The sequence below is a fragment of the Phoca vitulina genome, unplaced genomic scaffold, assembly GCF_004348235.1.
Source record: "Phoca vitulina isolate PV1807 unplaced genomic scaffold, GSC_HSeal_1.0 scaffold63, whole genome shotgun sequence".
Classification (NCBI taxonomy): domain Eukaryota; kingdom Metazoa; phylum Chordata; class Mammalia; order Carnivora; family Phocidae; genus Phoca; species Phoca vitulina.
Window position 1 is genome coordinate 4,322,801 of NW_022589766.1, and position 24,116 is coordinate 4,346,916.

Genomic DNA, 24,116 nt, shown 5'->3' on the forward strand with positions numbered 1-24,116 from the left:
AAAACAATGAATAGTCCTGAGAGCTACTTTTAGGAAAACACAAACAACCAATTTAAGAAAATGGATAAAGGATATGAATAAATGATCGCAAAACATGCAATATAAATGGTCACTGGAACACATGGAGAAGCCCAAACTTACTAGTGATCAAATGAAAAAAAAAATCAAGATACCATTGATCAGACTGGAAGAAATCAAATGAATCCAAGTCTTAGTTAACAGTACTGTGCTAACATCAATTGCCTGATTTTGATATTGTACCAAACCAAACCAAAACAACCCAACCCAAACCAAAAAAACTCCTTAAAGTAAAACCCAAGAAATGAAAGTAAATGGTACACACATCTGGTGGAAAGATGTGGTAAAAATCATACAAACACCATCGTAATACTTTCCTTGCAAATCTGGGTATAATTTTCCTTTAAAGGAAATAAGTTTGGAATAACCCACGAGATATGCAGAACACTATACTGTTGTTGGGTTTTTTTTTAATATTTTTTTTTGAAGATTTTTATTTATTTATTTGACAGAGAGAGAGACAGTGAGAGAGGGAACACAAGCAGGGGGAGTGGGAGAGAGAGAAGCAGGCTTCCCACTGAGCAGAGAGCCAGATATGGGGCTCGATCCCAGGACCCTGGGATCATGACCTGAGCCGAAGGCAGACGCCCTACGACTGAGCCACCCAGGCGCCCCAAAGATTTATTTTTTTTATTTGAGAGAGAGAGAGCACAAAAGCAGGGGAGGGGCAGAGGGAGAGAGAGAGAATCTCAAGCAGAACTCAAGGGCTCGATCTCACAACCCTGAGATCATGACCTGAGCTGAAATCAAGAGTCAGATGCTCAACCAACTGAGCCACGCAGGTACCACCAGAACACTACACCATTTAAAACAAAATTTTAGATTTGGTTTCAGGAAAACGTAAAAAGTCAGAATCCTGGCAGAGTTTATTTTTATGAATAATGAAGCAATGGCAAGAAGTACAATAGGCTACACTTCCCATGATGGCAGGAATAGATCTTCAAGGAAAATAACTCCAGAATTATATAATGAAATAAAAATAACTGAATAACTCCAAGAAATAAGTACCGTCTGAATGGGCAATAACACCCTGGTACTGAGGAGATCAATGCCAAGGCAAAGTCAAACACAGTACAGTATGAGGGAAGTCCTGACACCCGCAGCAGCTAAAGCTAGAATACCTCAAAAGATTACATAATTATCATGAGACAATACAGCTTCTAATTTTTCTTACCCATGCTCAAGACAGCAGAGTTGGGGAGGAGGGTTAGGAAAGGAACAAGTGCAGTGCTATAATTTTATGCTGAATCCACCTCATGTAAGGAAATACAGGTAAGATGTTTCATACACAAAGCCCAAGAACAGAAGTAACTTTAGTTATACTGCCAATGACCTTATTTAGTTCCCTTCGCACGAAAAGTGGTTACTTAGCAGTGACGAGGAGGGCTGAAAGACCTAAGGTTTGTAATTACACTGCTCAGATGAAGCATTAAATATAGTAACTAAGGAAAGGAGACATCACCTTGTAGCAAAAAGAGCCAGACTTAGATATTCACGAACCCATCCCAATTCAGATCTGACAGTGGCAATGGGCAAGTCACTTTAAATACCCTTAATCTTCATTTTCTCCTCTGTAAAATGGATGTAATACCACCTACTTTGTAATTTGATTGCACAGATTACAGATTATATATATATATAAAGTGTAGTCAGAGAAGAGATTCAGTAACTGTGGTCATTACCCTAACAACTTGCTCCTCCAGTCCAGTTTCATAGTGTTCCAGTGTTCCCTGTCTCAAATGATAGTCAATTCACCTCCACCCCCATCAATTCTCCACTCCAAAGTCAGGAGAAACTTTTTTTTTTTTAAGATTTTATTTATATCGCTTCTTGGCCTTTTGGCTAAGATCAAGTGTAAGATTTTATTTATTTGACAGAGAGAGCACAAGTAGGCTAAGAGGCAGGCAGAGGGAGAGGGGGAAGCAGGCTCCCTGCTGAGCCAGGAGCCCAATGCAGAACTCGATCCCAGGACCCTGGGATCATGACCTGAGGCGAAGGCAGACACTTAACCCACTGAGCCACCCAGGCGCCCCCAGGGGAAACTTTTAAAAACAAATATGATCATGCCACCTTGCCAAACTTAAAATTCATCCATGCTATCATAATGCTCTTAGAATCAAATTATTACTATGACCTGACCATCATCATTTTCCCACACCCTCTGCTCCCGCCTACTCTAGCACAACCCGAATCTAATAGTGAGAAAACATCAGACATACCCAATTTGAGGGACAAACTACAAAAGAGCTGGCCATCTTTAAAACTGCCAAGGTCATGAAAGACAAAGATTAAAGAACAGCATGGCATTAAAGGAGGCTATAAAGACACATGGAAACTAAATGCAAAGGCAATGTGTGAGCCTGAATTAGGATATCAGGGGAAGGGCGCCTGGGTGGCTCAGTTGGTTGGGCGACTGCCTTCGGCTCAGGTCATGATCCTGGAGTCCCTGGATCGAGTCCCGCATCGGGCTCCCTGCTCAGCGGGGAGCCTGCTTCTCCCTCTGACCCTCCCCCCCTCTCATTTTCCTCTCTCTCTTTCTTTTTCCAGTAACAAAAAAAAAAAAAAAAATCTTAAAAAAAAAAAAAAAAAGGATATCAGGGGAAGAATTACCAAATCTAAATAAAATCTGTTGATTAGATAGTAGTAATATTTTATCAGTGTTAGTATTCTGATTTTGAGAGGTACATTGTGGTTATGTAAAAGAATGCACTTTCCCTTAGAAAATACACTGTGGGGGCGCCTGGGTGGCTCAGTTGGTTAAGCGGCTGCCTTCGGCTCAGGTCATGATCCCAGGGTCCTGGGATCGAGCCCCGCATCGGGCTCCCTGCTCCGCGGGAAGCCTGCTTCTCCCTCTCCCACTCCCCCTGCTTGTGTTCCCCCTCACGCTGTCTCTCTCTGTCAATTAAATAAATAAATAAAATCTTTAAAAAAAAAAGAAAATACACTGTGAAGTGTTTAAAGCTGAATGGGGCATCAAGTCTACAATTTATTCTGACATTTAAGAAATACAAATTAGAATGATAAAGAAAGTATAAAATGCTGACATTTAGGGAATTTAGGTAGATGTTATATAAAAATTCTTTGTACCACTTTTGCAACTTTTCTTAGTCTGAAATTAGTATGTCAAACAAATAAAAAGCTAAAAGCATGCACTGTATGAGAAAAGTCTACCAAAAAAATATGGACCAATGAAAAAGTATGAAGTACTGGGCGCCTGGGTGGCTCAGTTGGTTAAGCGACTGCCTTCGGCTCAGGTCATGATCCTGGAGTCCCAGGATTGAGTCCCGCATCGGGCTCCCTGCTCAGCAGGGAGTCTGCTTCTCCCTCTGACCCTCCCCCCTCTCATGCTCTCTCTCTATCTCATTCTCTCTCTCAAATAAATAAATAAAATCTTTAAAAAAAAAGAAAAAAAAAAAAAGAAACAAGTATGAAGTACTGAAAAATGCTACAATATGGATTAACCTCAAAACCCACATATGATACCATTTATATGAAATATCCAGAAATGGTCAATCTACAGACAGAAAGTAGACTAGGGACTGGCAGTGGGGACCTGTATTAACTGTATACATGTATTAGGGATCTTACTGGGAGATGGAAATATTCTAAAACTGGATTATGGTGATGGCTGCACAATCCAGTAATCTTCTAAAAATCACTGAATTCTACACTTAAAATGGGTGAAGTTTATAGTATGTATACCATACCTCAATAAAGCTGCTTCTGCTTTTTAAGGTTTTATTTATTCTAGAGAAAGAGAGAAAACATGAGAGGGAGTAGGGGCAGAGGGAGAGGGAGAGAGAAAATCTCAAGCGACTCCACGCTGAGCACAGAGCCTGATGCAGGGCTTGATCTCATGACCCTGAGATCAAGACCTGAGCCGAAATCAAGAGTTGGTGGCTCAATCAACGGAGCCACCCAGGCGCACCAATAAAGTTGCTTTTCAAAAAAAAAACAACGTGGAAAAGAAGTTAATCTGGTTTCTCATTCACTGAACATTTACAGAGGAGCTATCATGTAAGCAAAAGGTAGTAAGTGTTGGTGATATAAAAGAGGAAGCAGAGGTTTCCGTAAGTACACATTCTTACATTTAATGCAAAAATAACAGGAGGTGCCTGGGTGGCTCAGTCGTTTAAGCGTCTCTTTTTTTTTTTTTTTTTAAAGATTTTATTCATTTGAGACACAGATACAGAAAGAGAGAGAGAGCATGAGCAGGGGAGGAGGCAGAGGGAGAGGGAGAAGCAGACTCCCCGCCAAGCAGGGAGCCTGATGCGGGGCTCGATCCCAGGACCCCGGGATCATGACCCGAGCCGAAGGCAGACACCCAACCATCTGAGCCACCCAGGCGCCCCAAGCGTCTAACTCTTGATTTGGGCTCAGGTCATGATCTCTGGATCGAACATTGAGCCCCCAGTCAGGCTCCACGCCCAGATTCTCTCTCCCCCCGACTCTATGCCCCTCCTCCTGCTGCCGTGCCCTCACACACTCTCTCTGTAAAAAAATGAATTAATAATAAAAATAATGGAATTGGCACTGAGCAGAGCCAGATTATATGTCTTTATTTCCTAGTGCGTGCACACACACTGTACAATCATTTAATTTATGATTAACTGATATTTCCTTCCTACCAGAGAGATGAGGCAAGTTGGTGCTAGTTTTAAATGTGCAGTAACAAAAAAATTTAGCCATATTTGTAACTTTGCTATCAATTCAAGAACTGAATACCATCAGAAATAACTATATACATAACTATAAACACAAAATTGACGATCTCAACCACTTCTAACTTCTAAGTGAACACTTCACTTACACTTAAGTATCTTCACACTGTTTATACAACCAAGCTCTAGAACTCTTATCTTGCAAAACTCAAACTCTATGCCCATTAAACGCCTATTTCTCCCCTACATCCAACCCCTGGCAACCACTCTTCTACTTTTTGCTTCTATAAATAGGACTCATATAAGTGGAATCACAGTATTTCCCTTCTTGGGTCTGGTTTATTTTACTTAGTACAGTGTCTCTGAAGTTCATCCATATTGCAGCATGTTAGAATTTCCTTCTTTTTTAAGGCTGAATAATAGTTCATTGATATATATGCCACATTTTCTTCATCCATTCATCCATTAGTGGCCATCTGTGTTGTTTCTCTTTTGCCTATTGTGATTATTGCTGCTAGGAATATTGGTGTAAAAAGATCTATTCAAGTCCCTACTCTCAATTCCTTTGTATATATACCCAAAAGCAGACTTGCTGGGTCAAATAAAATCCTGTAACTCCTACTCATTCTTTACCTTACTCTCAGTTTATGCAATGCCTACAGGTAAGACTCAGACAAACCCACAGGTTGACAAGGAGCTTTCCCAGGGCATCTAGCCCATTTACTACAGATGCTTATAGCTCCTCCTAAAACATCATTAGTAGGTCATCATCGAGTCTTTCACACAAGCATATAAGGTGGTGGAGGCTAACTGTGGCCTCAAGCATTTCCAATAATTCATAAATTCTTCCTTAAGCTAAGCCAAGTGTGTGTCTTCCTGTAAATCCATTTTTAGTCTTGATTTTTGCTGGGAATCAGTGGCTATCGTGGTGGAAAAATCTATGACTTTCTGTATTTTGAATTTTCCAAAATGACCTTGCAATAAGTTATCTTTTTGAGTGGGGGAAAAAAATTAACACTTCATAAAATCCTAAACTCTACTCCTTTTCATATTTTTGGTTCTCTCCTCATGGGCATCCTCTCCAAGAGATTTAATAAAATTAAAAAAGAAGAAGAAAAAGAAATTTAATAAATTTAATAAACTTTACAGTCCATCCTTAAAATTCACCATGGAGCGTGGCTCAGTTGGTTAAGCATCTAACTTTGACTCAGGTCCCAGGGTCCTGGGATCCAGTCCCACATCAGGCTCCTTGCTCAGCAGGGAGCCTGCTTCTCCCTTTGCCTGCCGCTCCCCCTGCTTATGCTCTCTTTCTGACAAATAAATAAATAAAATCTTTAAAAAAATAAAAAATAGGGACACCTGGGTGGCTCAGTCAGTTAAGCATCTGCCTTCAGCTCAGGTCATGATCTCAGGGTCCTAGGACTGAGTCCCACATCCAGCTCCTTGCTCAGCGGGGAGCCTGCTTCTCCCTCTGCCTGCAGCTCTTCCTGCTTGTGCTCATGCTCTCTCTCACAAATAAATAAATAAAAATCTTTAAAAAATAAAAATAAATTAAAAAAATAAAAGGTAGAAAAGCTTTCCAAAAAATAAAAAATAAATTAAAGGTAAAAATAAAATAAAATTCACCAATGTCCTCATTTATTATGCCCATTTCAAGCCGTTGATAAAAAAGCTTTAAGAGACTTCACCAGTCTAATTTATTTATTCTTACTGATATTTCCCCTTGCAATAAATTACCCAGCCTAATCTCTAATCCCAATCTCTTGTTCATTTTTCTGTATTCCCTCCTACAGAACAAGCTTGTCAAAACTAGGCCTCAATTAATCAGCTTCCCTATCTCTGACTAAACTACTACACATTCTATATTTATCCTTCAAAGTTCAATCCCTTGAATTTCAATAGGATTAAATAACAGACTCAGACTTCCAAGGTTAAAAGAAATGTAGAGTCATCTAGTTCCCCAACGGATGCTTGAATGCCCTATTTCAGGTCAATTTTAAATATACAAAGATAATAAACATGTAAGAATCTTTTGCTTACATGATATGCTTATACATATATCCATACAAACTCAGAAACAGATGTAATTATTATCCACATACAAACTAAAAATTCAGCACCACGTAACTTTAAAACTAAGAACTGATTTTTATGGCATGCCTACCCATGCAGAACAAAACCAAACTCAACAGCACCATTATGTTGAAAAATAGGGAGTTTAGAAATTACTAAATTAATAAATAATCTTGGTATGTTTTTAATTCACTGGCAATTGTTGTATTCTTAAAAACCCTTTCACTAAAGTCTTTTGCTTGCCCTCTCTCTTGGTCATGTTAACCAGCAATTCTTCCAACAAAAAATTCATTTGGGTAACTAATCTACTTTTAAAAAGGAAATAACTTAAATATAATGTAAGTTTTTAAATTTAAAAAATAGCATCTGGGGCGCCTGGGTGGCTCAGTTGGTTAAGCGACTGCCTTTGGCTCAGGTCATGATCCCGGAGTCCTGGGATCGAGTCCCACATTGGGCTCCCAGCTCAGCAGGGAGTCTGCTTCTCCCTCTGACCCTCTCCTCTCTCATGCTGTTTCTCTCGCTCTCGCGCTCTAATAAATAAATAAATAAATAAAATCTTTGGAAAAAAAAAATAGCATCTGACCCATCCATACATTAACAAATTAGTTTCTTCAGACTATTTTCCTCCCCAAACATACCATGAAACAAAAGGGAAAGAATCACTGGAAAGGGAAAGGGTGTGCAGGGAAATTTTTAAACAGGCATTTTTGGAGAAGCCCAGTTGGGACCCCAAAATGACAGGTGTGGATTAGCAGAGTAGTGAAAGGGCACAAAACAAGTAAGAGTAAATCTAGGACTAGCCTGGAGAGGGAGGTCACAGAAATAAACACAGACTCTGAAAAATTTGTCTGTATACTCTCTATATCCTCTCTTTATCTTCCCATTATTGCCTTTTCCCCCACTACTGTTTTTCCAAAAGCACGCTTTGTCCAGTACCAGTAAGATGTGAGCAAAACCATTTCATCAAAGGGGTAAAAAAAAAAAACAAAACAGAAAAAATATGGTCCAGGGGCACCTGGGTGGCTCAGTTAAGCGTCTGCCTTCGGCTCAGGACATGATCCCAGGATCCTGGGATGGAGCCCCATGTTGGGCTCTCTGCTCAGCAGGGAGCCTGCTTCTCCCTCTCCCTTTGCCTGCCGCTCTGCCTACTTGTGATCTCTCTCTGTCAAATAAATAAAATCTTAAAAAAAAAAAAAGAAAAGAAAAAATATGGTCCAATGGTTGTTTTATTTGACTGATTGATTCTGTTTTATTTTAAAGTAAATAAATGAACAAGGTTCAATTATATTTAGATTAGAAAATCACAAACTCTCAATAGAGAAGGACTTCCGAGAACACCATAACTTTTCACCTAATGAGAAATATAAAAGAGTTCTTTAAAAGCCTTACTCAGTCTCCTCATCCCACTCAAAAGTGAGGCAACAGAAGCAGGACTTATATTTTACAGTCAGACAGATGTAGAGTTAAGTTTTACCACTAACTCGTTAAGTAATTTCTCATTGCTTCAATGTCTTTAAGAAATAAAGAAATAAAGACTTCAGAGGGTTTAAGATTAAATAGATCATATGCATAAAGTACGTGACTCCTATCTTAGCCAGTAGCCATTTCCACTACTGATTAACTAAAGCATCCTGCTTTTCAATCTTATGAGAAACACATAATGAAAAGAAAATATAGACTTTAAGAGAAACACAATCCTTCTAAGAAAGGTCACTCGTAACTACTGCATATAAAACAGTATCATCAACTGCCTTTATTTCAGCTGATCAGGATGCTAACATACCTTAACTGGCTGGGCCAAGTTCCTGAAACAGCACAAAAGAGGTATAGAGGGTTGCATATGAGGACATACTATTTAGGGTAAAAGAAGTACCAGTGAAGAAAACAGAAACTAAAAATAGACTAAAACTTGTCAATGTAAGCTACAGACATAGTTCTAAAAGAAATAAGCTGGAGAGAGAACAAACTTCAACAGATTTGATTACATACTTCAAAAAATAATTTGTTAGGGTGCCTGGGAGGCTTAGTTGGTTGAGCGACCAACTCTTGATCTTGGCTCAGGTTGTGATCTCGATATGAGGTCGAGCCCCACGTTGCACTCCACGCTTAGCACGGAGTCGGCCTGTCCTCTGCTCTTCCTCTGAGTAGCGCTTGCTCACTCTCTCAAAATGAAAAAATAAATAAAATCTTAAAAAAAATCCTAAGGACATTAAAAAGAAAGAATTTGTTGTAATTTTGTATCTTTATCCTATGTGGCATTTTTTCTTCATTTAGCAATATAGTTTGCATCTAAAGAGCCAAAGCTACTTATTACAATTATTTTCTGTTTTGAACACGAACTCTTGGTCTTGACATAGGCACATATGTCAAGATTCAGAATTTTGACTTTCTTTTTTAATAATGTCTATGCTCAACATGACAACATGAGGCTCGAACTCACAACCCCAAGATCCAGACTTGCACACACTATCAACAGAGCCAGCCAGGCACCCCAAGATTCAGAATTTTGAAGGAGCCAGTCGATCCATTAATTTTACCAATTCCTAGCATTTTCTTTTCTTTTTTTTTTTTTTAAGATTTTATTTATTTGACAGAGAGAGACACAGCGAGAGAGGGAACACAAGCAGCGGGAGTGGCAGAGGGAGAAGGAGTCTTCCCACGGAGCAGGGAGCCTGATGCGGGGCTCGATCCCAGGACCCCGGGATCATGACCTGAGCCGAAGGCAGATGCTTAACGACTGAGCCACCCAGGCGCCCCAATTCCTAGCATTTTCTAATTCACAGAAGTAACTTGGAGTTATGGTAAAGCTTATATAATTAAATAGTTTTGATTGCAAATGAGCTTCCCTCAAACCTCAAAAATAAAGACTAGGGTGCCTGTGTGGCTCAGTCGGTTGAGCATCAGACTCTTGGTTTCAGCTTGGTTCATGATCTCAGGGTAGTGGGATTGAGCCCCACGTCGGGCTCTGTGCTGGGCGTGGAGCCTGCTTAAGATGCTCTCTCTCCCTCTTCCTCTGTCTCCCCCTCTAAAAAATTAAAATAAATAAAATAAAGACTACAAATGGAAAGGCAAAGTGGCACCCACAAGTGGGATCAAACCACAGGGAGCCCAGCCCAGGAAGTCTTTATCCTTGTGGGCCTGGGACTGCTAGCCCTCTCCGCACAGACGCTGAGCAGCCCAGTGGCACAAGCAAGAGAGCGTCCCATCACAAGCACCTCGTCTGGAAAGCCTCTCTGCCCCCACAAGCTGGAGACTCCCTTTACCCCACATTTAGAGGCATCAGGCAGCCCGGTCTGTGGAAACTCCTTCTACCTCCTCAGAAAAAAGCAGCAGAGATCACTGGGAGCCTCTATCACTAGATAAAACAAGAAGACCAAAATAGCATAGCAAAGGCTTTGAAAATTAAATTGTTATTGAACCACAGTCCACCAAAGGAGTCTAGTTCTCACATGGTAAACCCAAACAGTGTGAATGCCTGCTTAAATAAAAGATTTGAATTTAATAGGACCCAACATCTCCTAACATAACAACTAAAATATACAGCATCCAAACGTAATAACCACTGATCATACCAAGAACCAGGAAAATTACAACCTGAATGAGAAAAGACAATCAACTGACACCAACACTAAAACAGATGTTGAAATTATAAGAGGATTCTTTGATAAGCCCTTACAAATTTTCTTGAAACAAATGAAAATATAACAAATATCAGGAAAGAAACTGAAGTTGTAAAAAGAAGTGAAGTTATAAATCTGCAAAGTACAATAATGTAAAAATGTGCTAGACGGGTTCAATAGTAGAATGGAGATGACAGAGGATATAATCAATGACCTTAAGAACAAATCAACAAAATTTACCCGATGTGAACAACAGAGAGAAAACAGCACTGAAAAAAATTAACAGAACCTGAGGGAGCTGTGGGAATAATAACAAAACATTTAAAGTTCATACCATCAGAGTCCCAGAAGGAAAAACAAGACTGAGTATTCAAAGGACTACTAGCTAAAAACTTACTTGGTGAACAAGAAACAAAAATATTCAAGAAACTCAATAAATCTAAATAAAATAAACTCAAAGAAGTCCACACACAAAGACACATAATGAAATTTCTGAGCATTAAAAAAAAAAAAAAAAAGTCATGAAAGCCGAGAGAAACAACACATTACCTATAGGGAAACACTAATTCAATCAACAGCAGATTTCTCATCTGACATCATGGAGACCAGAAGGAAGTGGTACAAAGTCTTACAAATGCTGAACAAAATGAATGGTCGTTTCTCTTTTTTTTTTTTTTTAAGATTTTATTTATTTATTTGACAGAGAGATAGAGAGAGCACAGTAGGCAGAGAGGCAGGCAGAGGGAGAGGGAGAAGCAGGCTCTCCGCCAAGCAGGGAGCCTGATGCGGGGCTCAATCCCAGGACCCTGGGATCATGACCTGAGCCGAAGGCAGCCCCTTAACCAACTGAGCCACCCAGGCGCCCCTGAATGGTCGATTCTATAATAATTTCTTGTGAATTTTATATCTAAAGAACGATCCTTCAGAAACAAAGGAGAAATAAATACAGTCTCAGAAACAGTAAAACTAAAGAAATGTGTCGCTAGCAGACCCACTCTTCAAACAGAAAGAAAAAAATAAAAGGGAATCTAGATGGCGCCTGGGTGGCTCAGTCAGTTAACCATCTAACTTTGGCTCAGGTCATGATTCCAGGGTCCTGGGACCAAGCCCCGCATCGGGCTCCCTGCTCAGTGGAGAGTCTGCTTCTCCCTCTCCCTCTGCCCCTCCCCCCTGCTCTTTCGTGCTCTCTCTCTCTCTCAAATAAATAAATAAAATCTTTTAAAAAAGCTTTAAAAAAAGGGATACTGGAGTATCAGGAAAGAAGGAAGAATAGAAATAAGGGTACATACAAGAGACTACCCTTCTCATGAATTTTTAACTAATACTTGATGATTGAAACAAAAACTATAACATTAAGTGATAAGACCCTAAATGGAATGGCTTCCACACTTCACTCAAAATGGTAAAATGTTCATACCATCAGAATGATAAATCACATATGTACACTGTAATACCCAGAGCAAACACTGAGAAAATTATGCACAGATACAAAGAAACACACTATAAATAAACCAATATGGAATCCTAAAAAAATAACCCATGAGAAGGCAAGAAAAGAAAAACAGAACAAGAGGGACGCCTGGGTGGCTCAGTCGTTAAGCCTCTGCCTTCGGCTCAGGTCATGATCTCAGGGTCCTGGGATGGAGTCCCGCATCGGGCTCCCTGCTCAGCGGGGAGTCTGCTTCTCTCTCTGCCTCTCCCTCTGTGTGCTCTCTCTCTCTCTCTAGTTCTCACTCTCTCTCAAATAAATAAAATCTTTTTTAAAAAAGGAGAGTAGAACAAGAAACAGAGGAAACAAACAGAAAACAAATAATAAAATGGCAGCCATAACCTATCAATAATCACCTTAAACATGAATGATGTAAATATGCAAATTAAAAGGCAAAGATTTAGCAGAGTTGGCTTAAAAACCCCACAACCCAACTATATGCTATTTACAAGAAACATTTCAAATTCAGAGAACCTGGATCTCGCATATAATGCTCGTGGGAATGTAAAATGATACAATCACTCTGGAAAACAATGTGAAAATCTCTTTAAAACTAATATGCACTTACCACACAACCCAGCAACTGCACTTCTGGGCATTTATAACAGAGAAAGGAAAATTTATGTTCACACAAAAACATGTACACAAATTTTCATAGAAGCTTTATTTGTAATAGTCAAAAACTGGAAAAAAAAAAAAAACTGGAACAGTTCAGATGTCCTTCAATGGGTGAATGATTAAATAAGCTCTGGTATAGCCATGTCACTGAATACTACTCAGCAATAAAAAGGAATGAAATATTGACACATACAACAACTTGGATGAATCTACAGGGAATTACACTGAAAAAAAAGCCCATCCCAAGTAATTACATACTTTATACGATTCCATTAATAAAAATTCTTGAAATCACAAAATTGCAGAAATATATAACACATTAGTGATTGCTGGGGTTAAGGGGAGTGGATGGAGGTGGCACTAGGGAGGTGTGGCTGTGAAATTGGCAACACAAGGGATCCTTTTGTTGATGAACCTGTTCTATATTCTCGCTGGTAGTAGATACGTGCATCTATACGTGTGATAAAACTGCACAGAGCCAAATATACATCCACAAGTGCACATACATACATACACACACAAATCAGTACAAGTAAAACAAAGTAGACTGTAGCAAAAGCAATATTCTGGTCGTGATACTGTACTAGGGTATTGCATAGATTACCACTGGGCCCATCTGTATAAAGGGTTACTTATTACAACTGCTTGTAGCTTATGTTTTTCTGTTGTACTCTAATTTTCTACAGTGAGCAACATAGTGGACATCTGTTGTTTCTCTTCTTCTGGAAAGAATGTGCACTTTGCTTTGGGGAACTATGACCTACCCCACTGGAAAGTCAAGATATTTCACCATGCCTAGACAGTGAGCCAGCCAGGTTCACTCTTTCTTAAATTTTAACCTCGAACAGAGTAGACATAAGACTAACTCATCCCAGCCAGAGTCTTGATGTGCCCATCCATTAGTTCTAGCTACCTATTCTCTGAAGAGGCTGCCTTAGTTCTCTCAATTTCAGAGCCTGTTTCTTTCCTTTGAGGTTGTGAGCTATCCCACATTCTTAAAAAAAAAAAATCCCATTTTGTTTAAATTATTCACATTTGGTTCCTGTTATTTGTACCTAAAGAATCTAATCAATATAAGCCCCGCTCAAAACACACATACACACACAAAACTTTTCTTATCTAGTTTTAGATATTTTTAATTTATAATTTTAACTGTTTGTACAACCTGGATTAAGGTTTCCTCCATAAACTGATACTCAAAAATGAATAGATTCTTGTAAATGAACTTAATGGAATGCAAATATAGCTGAAGTTAAAAAGATGTACTAAGCTCCAACTAAAACCCACGCCATACCCAAGTACATGAAAATACATTGTTGTGGTTCCTGTTCTCAAGTCTCACAGGCAAGGCAGATAATTATAATATGTAACTATAATATAACATAGGAAATGTTAAAACAGAGGAGTGTCTAAAATGTTATGTCAACATAGAAAAAAGCCAATTCAGTAAAGGATCTCAACTATGAATTTTAACCTGTTCTAGTCTGGTTTTAAATAAGTGTCATTACCATAGAGGATTTTACCAATATTCTCTCTAAATCATAGCATAAACATATATATTTTCAATCTTATAGTCAGAAAGCAAATATTAGCTCACACATCTTCAATCTGAAATAGTTTCTGCAGAATACTAGGTATCCCAATGCTAGTAAGTCAAATGATAATTTTAAAACTAAATGTTGATTGGTTTCTAAAATTATGATCAAATAATGATTATTACAAACAGCAAGGACAAAAAGAGCAAATATAATAAATAGTTACATAGTAATTTCACTCTTATTTAGTTTCTGGACTAATTGTTTAGTTTTATAAAGTAAAAATCATGCATCGAAAGGTGAGTTCAATTAAACTTGTAGAAGAGACTTTATCATTATACATACTTCCTTAGAATAAAATAATACTTCTTACCTTCTGGAGTTGGAATGCACCCCAAGAAAATGAAAGAAAGAAAAAAGAACTTTTAATTTTAACAGTAAAGTCAAAAAATAAACTCTCCCTTCCCCTCCCAGCAATATCCACAATTCTTCAAATTAGCACCCTCTCCCCACTTTGCTATATAAAACATTATTTCTTTAGAATTTACAAATTAGCCCAAAATATGACTTTGTCTAAAAATGCAGTTAAACTCAAGTAAATAGTCTAAACCATTTCAGATAGCAGTTGCAGTACCTTAATTATGTGGCATACAAAAACTATTAAAGCAGTTTGGAGCTAAATGTGGATACAATGAATATTCTTTAATATTCTTCCCATGCATCTCAATTTCAAGGAGCCATCATAAAGCCATCAGCTATGGACCCTAAGGCTTATTAGCCTCCCTTTGATCCATAATGAACTCACTACCATGAAGCTGAATACAATGGATAAGAATGGTCTTTTCTGTCAATATGCAAGCATTTGGGGGTTTTTGTTTTTTCATTATTAATCCTCTTTGACATCCCTACAAAGTTTGTGTGCTTGAAAGCAGACTGCAATGGACAGATAAAGAAAACACAGGCTGAACTCAAAGTCAGCTAATTTTTAGATAAATATGATATCAATTTAATCAATAATGTTCTTCATTCTTAAACTGAGCTCTTTCTAGTCAATCACCTTAAGACAATTCAGCTTGGCAAACAGTCCAATGACCTACTCTGCAGAGATAGTGATTTCTGCTGAAAAGTAACAGAGAATGTAGACTTTATTTCCCTTGCTACATATTTTACATAAGGACAGACGGGGGAAAAAACAGGTGCTAGGATTAGTTTTTAGTATGAAATGAGCTAAAACATACTTTAATACCATGAGAGAGATTATTTTGTTCACAAGTAAATGTATTAATACTAATCAAATTCAACTGGGACTCCTCCAAAGAGGTAAAATTTCAATCTGGCAAATATTTACTGAGTATGATTTTTGCTAGGTAGTTCCCAGGATTCTTTACAATTCCAACTCTTAAAGGAACTTGCTTGGGATACAAGACTGAGACATTAAAAAAACAAAAAACAGAAAAACAACTCTTGTTAGGGAAGAAACTGGGAGCTCTACAAAACAACAATATAAAGAGCTACTTAAATGTTCCATTACTCTAAGTTCTTTAAAAATATAATGGCCCTTGGGTGGCTCAGTTGGTTAAGCATCCGACTCTTGATCTCAGCTCAGGTCTTGATCTCAGGGTCATGAATTTAAGCCTCACACTGGACTTCACACTGGGTGTGGAGCCTACTTAAAAAAATGTACTGGCCCTTTCAGAAGCCGAGTTATTATAATGGCTGAGGTTTTTGTTTCAAATTCTTCCAGAAAGCCATTTACAGTTAGACAGCAACTATCCTGAAGTTATTATATGTCAGCACATAATATAAATATTGTTTGATTTGAAAAAGAAAGCAAAGAGACTAATCAGAAGAGTAGGGAGAAGTAGGGATGTAGAGGCAGTATGATACGCTAATAAGAACAAAACCAGAAGCAATAAGCCTGGGTTTCTAGTTTCATAGAACTTGTATGACCCTGACCAATCTCCATGGGCCTTAAATCTTCAATAATAAAATGAGATGTAATGGTAATATCCCAATTATCTTTTCCAGCTATAATATTTTGTGACTGAAATAATGTGACTGGCTTAAAAAAAGGAGTTGGGGGAGGGACGCAAGGGTGAGGAATGCAAGAGATTACCCTTTTAATTGGGGTCATGATGTTGTAAACAACTAGATAAACTTCAATTGCAAGAAACCCACAACCACGTCTTCTGCTTGTCCCCAAATCTGCCAATACTACTATATAACTAGCATTTAGTCTTCCTTTCCAGGTCTTTTCTTCCATAGAGAACCGATGCTTTTGAATACTTCTCGAGTTCTTTGCAAGATGACAATAAGTAATGATCAACCTAATTTAAAAGCTAGGTAGTTGGCTACATTCTTATCAGCTACATAACTTACTCTCCCACATCAATTTTATGGCATACAAGATTCAAATTCATGCCTCGCCAAAATCATTATTATATATCAAGAATCGTTGTGACAACTCATAAGTGGGCTAATTCAGAAAATACTCAATCTATGGATGATAAATTCATAAAACAAGAATCTTAATTTGTCTTTCCTCTTCTACTTATGAATGGGAAGAAAAACCAGTAGAATGGGGTCTCAGAAAATAATTATTTTGTTATTCTTCTCTTCTTTCCTAAAAACTCTTTCTCTATTAGCAGATATAAGAAGAGTCAAGGTAATATAGCTAATAGGATGAACAAGGCAGGTTAAGAAAACTTGGGGGTGGGGGACAGACACTAAAGCAACAGCTACTTTAGAAGGAAGTCCCACACTTAATGCTATAAAAGTACATTGTAAACATCAATGGCTGCCACAGCTGATGAAGGGGTGAAACCTGTTGTACAAGACTAAGGAAAAAAGTAGTAATGAGTGATAACAGCAAGGATTAGCAGGAATGGTCTCACAGCATACTTAAGCATTCGACTGACAGAATATTCTTTGTATGTTTTACCCATAGTATGCATACTGAATGTCTGTGCTTAGTTGCTCTCTTTCTGATAGGCCACAATATCCAATTTGCACACAGTCCCTTGAGTTCATAGCTGTTAGATATAGACTGCAATGCTGAAGTAATAAAATGCCTAAGATTGACATCAAAACAGTCTGGGGTGGGAAGACCATTTATAATTTAGCTGGAGGATACATACTTTTGTTTCAATTTGCAATTTTCTAAAAGTAAAAATTTTTATTTAAATAACGGACTTCAGTACCTACCTTACTAACCTAGACTTGTAAGTGAAAGCATATTATCATGAAAAGGATGTATTCTTGGATTCTGTAACATACCAGGAGAACTCTTTACTCACTGATATCCAAAATAGGTATTAGGTATTTATCTCTGACAACAGATACCTACTCTACAGCTCCAGATCATGCTACCTTTTAACTGCTATCTTGAGCCTAATAACATAACCAGGCCCTGCACCTGAATACTTTCTCACCCCTCTTGAGGTTCAAAACTTTTTTTTTGAACTCACAAGTACATGTTCAGTGAATCATTTATCAGTTCCTCACTTGACCAGTTTAATTCCTCGGTTCCTTTCTATAGTAAATGGCAGCTATGTAATCCTGAAACCTAGAAATCATTTCTTATTTCCTCCTTCCTTTTTACTTCCCACATCCAATCCAACAGCAAGTCCTGAAATACATATCTCAAATCAGTCTATTGTCTCCAGCACTACTCAGGTAATCCAAACCACCACACCTCGTATACTCTAGTAAAACAGCCCCTTTATTAGTCTCCTTAACACCTTCAATCCAATTTCATGATTTAAAATTGAGTGAGTGAGACTTGGTGAAGACAGAGCAGACCCACTACAGCCTCTCTCTCCCTCTGGCTGGATGCGACTAAAACCTGTGAACAAAAATACAAAAAGCAACTTCCCATACAAAAATGTGTACACAGATGTTCACAGTAGCATTATTCGTAATAGCCAAAAAGTGAAAATAACCCCAATGTTCATCAATTGATGAATGGAGAAACAAAATGTGGCATGTGCATACAATGGAATACTATTTAGCAATAAAGGAACAAAGTATTGATAAATGTTACAATATGAATGAACTTTCAAATCATTACACTATATGAAAGAAGCCAGTCACAAAAGGCCACATATTCTATGATTCCATTATATGAAATATCCAAAATTACAAGTCTATGGAGACAGAAAGTACATTACTGATTGCCTAGGGCTGGGGTACTGGGGGTGAGGCAAGGAAGGGGAGTGACAGCTAATATTGCAGGGTTTCTTTGGGGGTAATGGAAATGTTCTGGGTGAATATATTAAATAAAAACCACTGTGTGGCTCCTGGATGGCTCAGTAGGTTAGGCGTCTGTCTGCCTTTGGCTCAGGTCATGATCCCAGAGTCCCGGGATCAAGTCCCACATCGGACTCTGCTCAGCACAGAGTCTGCTTCTCCCTCAACCCCTCCCCCTGCTTGTGCTCACTCTCTCTCTCTCTCAAATAAATAGAATCTTTTAAAAAAAAAGAACAAACACTGAACTGTATGCTTTAAAATGCTTTTAAGGTATGTTCATTATATATCAATTTTTAAAAAGCAACTACCTTAAACATTAAAAATCAAGAAAGCTGGCATATTTGGGAAGTCAAAACTTTATTCATATGGAGTATGTAGTAAAGAATTTACTTTACCCAAAGAGAGGTCTGCCCTTTGCCCTTAGACTAAAAAATACCAACCATGTTGATGACTATCAGATAGAATGATTTTTTTTTTTTAAAGATTTTTTTTTTTTTTATTTGCGAGAGAGAGAATGAGAGACAGCACGAGAGGGAAGAGGGCAGAGGGAGAAGCAGACCCCCTGCTGAGCAGGGAGCCCGATGTGGGACTCGATCCCGGGACTCCAGGATCATGACCTGAGCCGAAGGCAGTCGCTTAACCAACTGAGCCACCCAGGCGCCCAAGATAGAATGATTTTTTAAGAGACTGATTGATTGATCGACTGATTTAACTAAGAAAGGGTGCTAGATGGCTCAGATGGTTAAGTGTCTACCTTCAATTCAGGTCATGATCTCCAGGTCCTGGAATCGAGCCCCAGATAGGGCTCCCAGCTCAGTGGCGATTATGTTTCTCCCTCTCCCTGTGCCTCTCCCCCCTCCGCTTGTGCTCTCTCTCAAATCTTTAAAAAAAAAAAAAATCAACCCCAATAATCCACCAGATGAACAGGCTAAATAAGAAAAAAACATGAGTTGGGCGCCTGGGTGGCTCAGTTGGTTAAGCGACTGCCTTCGGCTCAGGTCATGATCCTGGAGTCCCGGGATCAAGTTCCGCATGGGGCTCCCTGCTCGGCAGGGAGTCTGCTTCTCCCTCTGACCCTCCCCCCTCTCATGTGCTCTCTCTCATTCTCTCTCTCTCAAATAAATAAATAAAATCTTAAAAAAAAAAAAAAGAAAGAAAGAAAAAAACATATGAGTTGATTTTGAAAGACTGCCAAGATGTTTTCATAAAAAAGTGAAGATAAAAGATTGATGTCCCAAGGTGAGAAATCTTAGATCCCATACAGAGAACAGCCATGTATCTGTTTAGCTAGAGTGCAGATGGAAACAAATCAAGTGAACCAAAGTGGTGTGTGGGGCCAGACAATGATCTCAATTATTCTACTGAAAAACTACTGAAGGCTGCTGTGCTAGTTATCAATTTATTGACTTTCAGCTCCAAATCCAACCTTCTTTGTCCTTCTCTGTGGTAGCGGAGCTGGACCCTATAAACACTTCTCCTTTGCCAGCTGGCTCAATGTTAAGTTTTGTGAGCGCCGGAAGAACGCTGCAGAATGAAAGGGGGTTTTTCTTTCTGGTTTTACTGTGCGCTTGCCTGCCTGCTCTCATGGCAGGCAGCACCCAGCAACATGAGGGACACTCAATGGCACCCAACCTTCAGCAAGGTTCAGCAGAATGACTATGGGTGGCTTCCCAGAAAATTCTGCTAGTGCCTCAGCTGGCTCCCCAGTGAATGTGGGACAGGTGCCCAGCAGGAAGTTTTCCAGCAAGTTCTACTAATACCCAGTAGGCAGTTTCCTATTTGCCAGCCCGGGCTACAGCACCAGTGAACTTTGTCATCCATTGGACCAGAGCCCCACCTACTCCATTAAGATCTGAATCGCAACCTAGGGACATAGAGGGAGATCTTGAAAGTTACTCTTTCTTAGGGCACATTGCCTCAACCTACTGGTTGCTCCCTTTAAATAGTTAATTTCTGGTTAACCAATTAATAACTTAACCAGTTAACTGAATAACTTCCCTGTTCAAATTACCATGTAGCTTTTGTCTGCTGACCAGACCCTGATTCTTATAAAACTGTATAGCTCAAAGACTGTAGAAAAGATCTCTGAAAAACCCTTTTAAGTTCTTAAAGGGACTAGTACCTCACTCTTTCTCAGCTAGGAGCCAATCACTTCATTTTTAATACTTTTTTTGTTGGTTGGTTGTGGCAAAATATATGCAACATGCAAGTTACCATCTGAACCATTTGTAAGTATAGATTTCAGCGGCATTGAGTACACTCACAATGTTGTGCAACCATTACCACTGCCCATTTCCAGAACTATTTCATCATCCCAAAAAAAAAACTCTGTGCTAATTTAAACAGTAACTCTCTATTCTTCCCTCCTCTCAGCCCCTGGTAACCTCTATTCTACTTTCTGTCTCTACTGAGTTTGCCTGTTCTAAGTATCTCATAAAAATGGAACTGTAGAGTATTTGTCCTTTTTTTTCTTCTGTTGCCACATCACTATTTGTCCTTTTGTTTCTGTCTTATTTCACTTAGCATGTTTTTCAGGTTCATCCATACAGCATGTATCAGAATTTCAATTCTTCTTAAGGGTGAATAATATTCCACTGAATGTATACACTACACTTTATTTATCCACTCATCTTTTGATGGACATTTGGGCTGTTTCCACTTTAATGTATTTGAAAAATAAAATAATATAATATGGAATAATCAAAATTAAGTGAGCTTCTTCAGAATGGGGAACACAGGGAAAACTACAAAGGGAAAAAAGAATTGAGAGCCATGTACTAAGGACTGAAGAATGAAAATTAACTTTAAGAAGTAGCATATCTTCAATAAAGAAATTATCTATTTCATTCTGTAACCTGTCTAAAACCTTTAAAGTTTATAAGACTATCATTCAACACAACACTGCAGAAAGAGAATAAGCTGTAACTACATCTGAATATAATCTTCCAACCCCTGATACTTCATATATGCATTAACAAGTAGGTTTTCAAGCACAAAAGAGAAGGGGGAAAATGAGCAGAGCTACTGCCCTCATAGAGCTACCTTAATGTAAGCTAGAGAGAAGCTGTATGATTTCTTTTAAGATCACAAAAATAGGTAATTTCAAGCCTTAAGTGGTATGAAGAAATAAACAGAACACTATAATACACTAAAAAAGGAAATTTGCTCTACCTCGTAAAGTCAGCCAAAGTTCTCTGAAAAAGACATATTCAAGCTGACACCTGAAAGATAAGATGGAACTGAGAGAAAAGCACATTCCCTGCTATGAAGGCAGCATATACAAAGGCTGAGGTGAGAAACAGCTTCCCTACCTACTTGAGAATGGACAACATATAATATTTAAAGCTATGGGGATGGACAAAATTGCACTTAAGTTAGAAGGTAATGAGCAAAAAAACTGAGAAGGAAGAAGGAAGAATGTCTGTGGTCACTTCAGGTAACAAAACAGAGTTTCAAGAAGGAAGCAGTATTCAACTGTGTTAAATAGTGCTAAGAAGAAAGAGTCAAGAACGAGAAGTCCCATGGAGTTAACAAAATGGAAGTCATTGGTGACTTAGCACTGCTTTGTGGTCACAGAACTGCATCCCAATAATATAGTTTAACCAGGGACAGCTACGTATAAATTGTTATCACTAAGCAAAGCCAGAAGCTATTTTTGATGACTCTACCATCTTGCTACTTTTTCTAAATTTCTTCTTTTTGCCCTTCTTTATTTATTTACTATTCTTTACTTATTTACTATTCTTGCCTACTCCCTAGAAATGATAATGACAAGTTTAAAGTCATAGAGCCTTAGTATGTTGGAGCCAGATGACCCTGACTGGCATTTAGACCTAAGGGACTGATGGGAGTCTGGTCTATACATCAGATATCCTGGTCGATTTCCCCAGCTTATCAAAAGTCTAATTTTAAGAAAAAAAAAAAAGGAATCTCTTGCTCATCCTATTCTATAAGTCAATAGCATTATAAAAGAATATTAGAATACCTTAGCAGAATTGTTCCTCAGACCCCCAAAATTACTGTCCTTTTCTCCTATACCTTTGCAAAATTGGTGGTATTAAATACGCATTATGTGGGGATGGGGTAACTGGGTGATGGACATTAAGGAGGGCACGTGATGTAATGAGCACTGGGTATTACATAAGACTGATGAATCACTGAACTCTACCTCTGAAACTAGTAATACACTATATGTTAATTAATGAATTTAAATTTTTAAAAAAGTAAAAAAAATAGGCATTATGCTTTAATTTTAATCTAATAAATCTTATCTAATTCAAATAAAAATTTAGAATTGTATCATTGATAAATTAAGTGATTAATTTTTTAATTTACAAAAATGTTTAAAAGCTGGGGCGCCTGGGTGGCTCAGTTGTTAAGCGTCTGCTTTTGGCTCAGGTCATGATCCCAGCATCCTGAGATCGAGCCCCACATCGGGCTCCCTGCTTGGTGGGAGGCCTGCTTCTCTCTCTCCCACTCCCCCTGCTTGTGTTCCCTCTCTTGCTGTCTCTCTCCGTCAAATAAATAAATAAAATCTTTAAAAAAAAACTGTTTACGGGGCGCCTGGGTGGCTCAGTCGTTAAGCGTCTGCCTTCGGCTCAGGTCATGATCCCAGCGTCCTGGGATCGAGTCCCGCGTCGGGCTCCCTGCTCTGCGGGAAACCTGCTTCTCCCTCTCCTACTCCCCCTGCTTGTGTTCCCTCTCTCACTGTGTCTCTTGTCAAATAAATAAATCTTTAAAAAAAAATAAAAAATAAAAAATAAATGTTTAAAAGCTAATTCCTCAAATGCATTTCAATGTTTTCATTTACAAATGTTCACACAATTTCTCAGAGACATATGTTACATAAAGTGAAATAATACTAATTTATACTTCATTGTTTCATAGTAATAAAACAAAGCTAATTTATTCCCAGCCTACTGACATTTGGCCACAAGTCAAAACAAAATTTTTTTAGCTGTTAGCAAAGGGCCAAAATCTCAATTCTGTATTAAAGAAAGTGAGAATTAAAATCTAGAACATGCAATAGCTATGTATCAAAAAACATATTATTGTCCATTTACAAATATTTCAGCATAGCTCACTATTACTCTGGCATCTGAGCTGAACAGTTCTTCAGTGTGAAGGACTGTCTGGCACAATGTGAGACATTTAGCATCCCTGTTTCCTGAACATTAAATGCCACAGTGCTCCTCTTCTTTCTAGACACTTTGAAAATCAAAAATAACCTCATAAATTCTGAACACTTTCCCTAAGGGCATTTACACAATGACACCCCCACTTGAGAACAACTAGTAGCAGTTTTAAAACACCACAACCTTTTCCACCTTAATGAAAATATCTCTCAGGTAGACTCCCAGATTTCCACGTTAACAATACCAAGTATGTTGACCATAATTTTAACATTTCTTGATGGGAGAGGGTCTTAATTATGAAGTGACTATTACGTGCTATTCTTAATATAAGGCTCTTAGAAATTAAAGTGTGTTTTATCTTTGGTCCTGTATTAATTGACCCCAAGCTGTTTTATTTGTTGTACATAAAACTATTACTTGAAATATATACTGCTTTGTTTGTATTTTTTCCATTTTATTCCTTTTGGCCAAGGTTACTTCTTCCTAGACTGTCTACCTCTAGCATTCTCCCTGTACTAGAGAATATTTTTTACCTGCTAATGACCAAGCTTATTAAATCAAAAGCCTGAACTCATAGATGAAGGCTTGAAGATGGCTCCAGGCCTTCCTAAGAATTAAAGTGCATGGGTTGGACACAACTAAGAATTTTTTTTTTAACT

At 38.4% G+C, this 24,116-nt stretch overlaps 1 protein-coding gene across 2 annotated transcripts in view; it reads right to left on the reverse strand.

Annotated features, from left to right (window-relative positions):
* Positions 1 to 24,116, reverse strand: part of ASXL2 (ASXL transcriptional regulator 2) — a 136,720-nt gene that overhangs the window by 58,158 nt on the left and 54,446 nt on the right. Inside the window, exon 3 of one of the 2 annotated variants that reach the window (XM_032391461.1) lies at positions 19,749 to 19,751. The exons of the other annotated variant lie outside the window; for it this stretch is intronic. Coding sequence (XP_032247352.1) covers positions 19,749 to 19,751 — 3 coding nt within the window. The remainder of the gene's footprint in view (positions 1 to 19,748; positions 19,752 to 24,116) is intronic. 2 annotated transcript variants of the gene reach the window in all.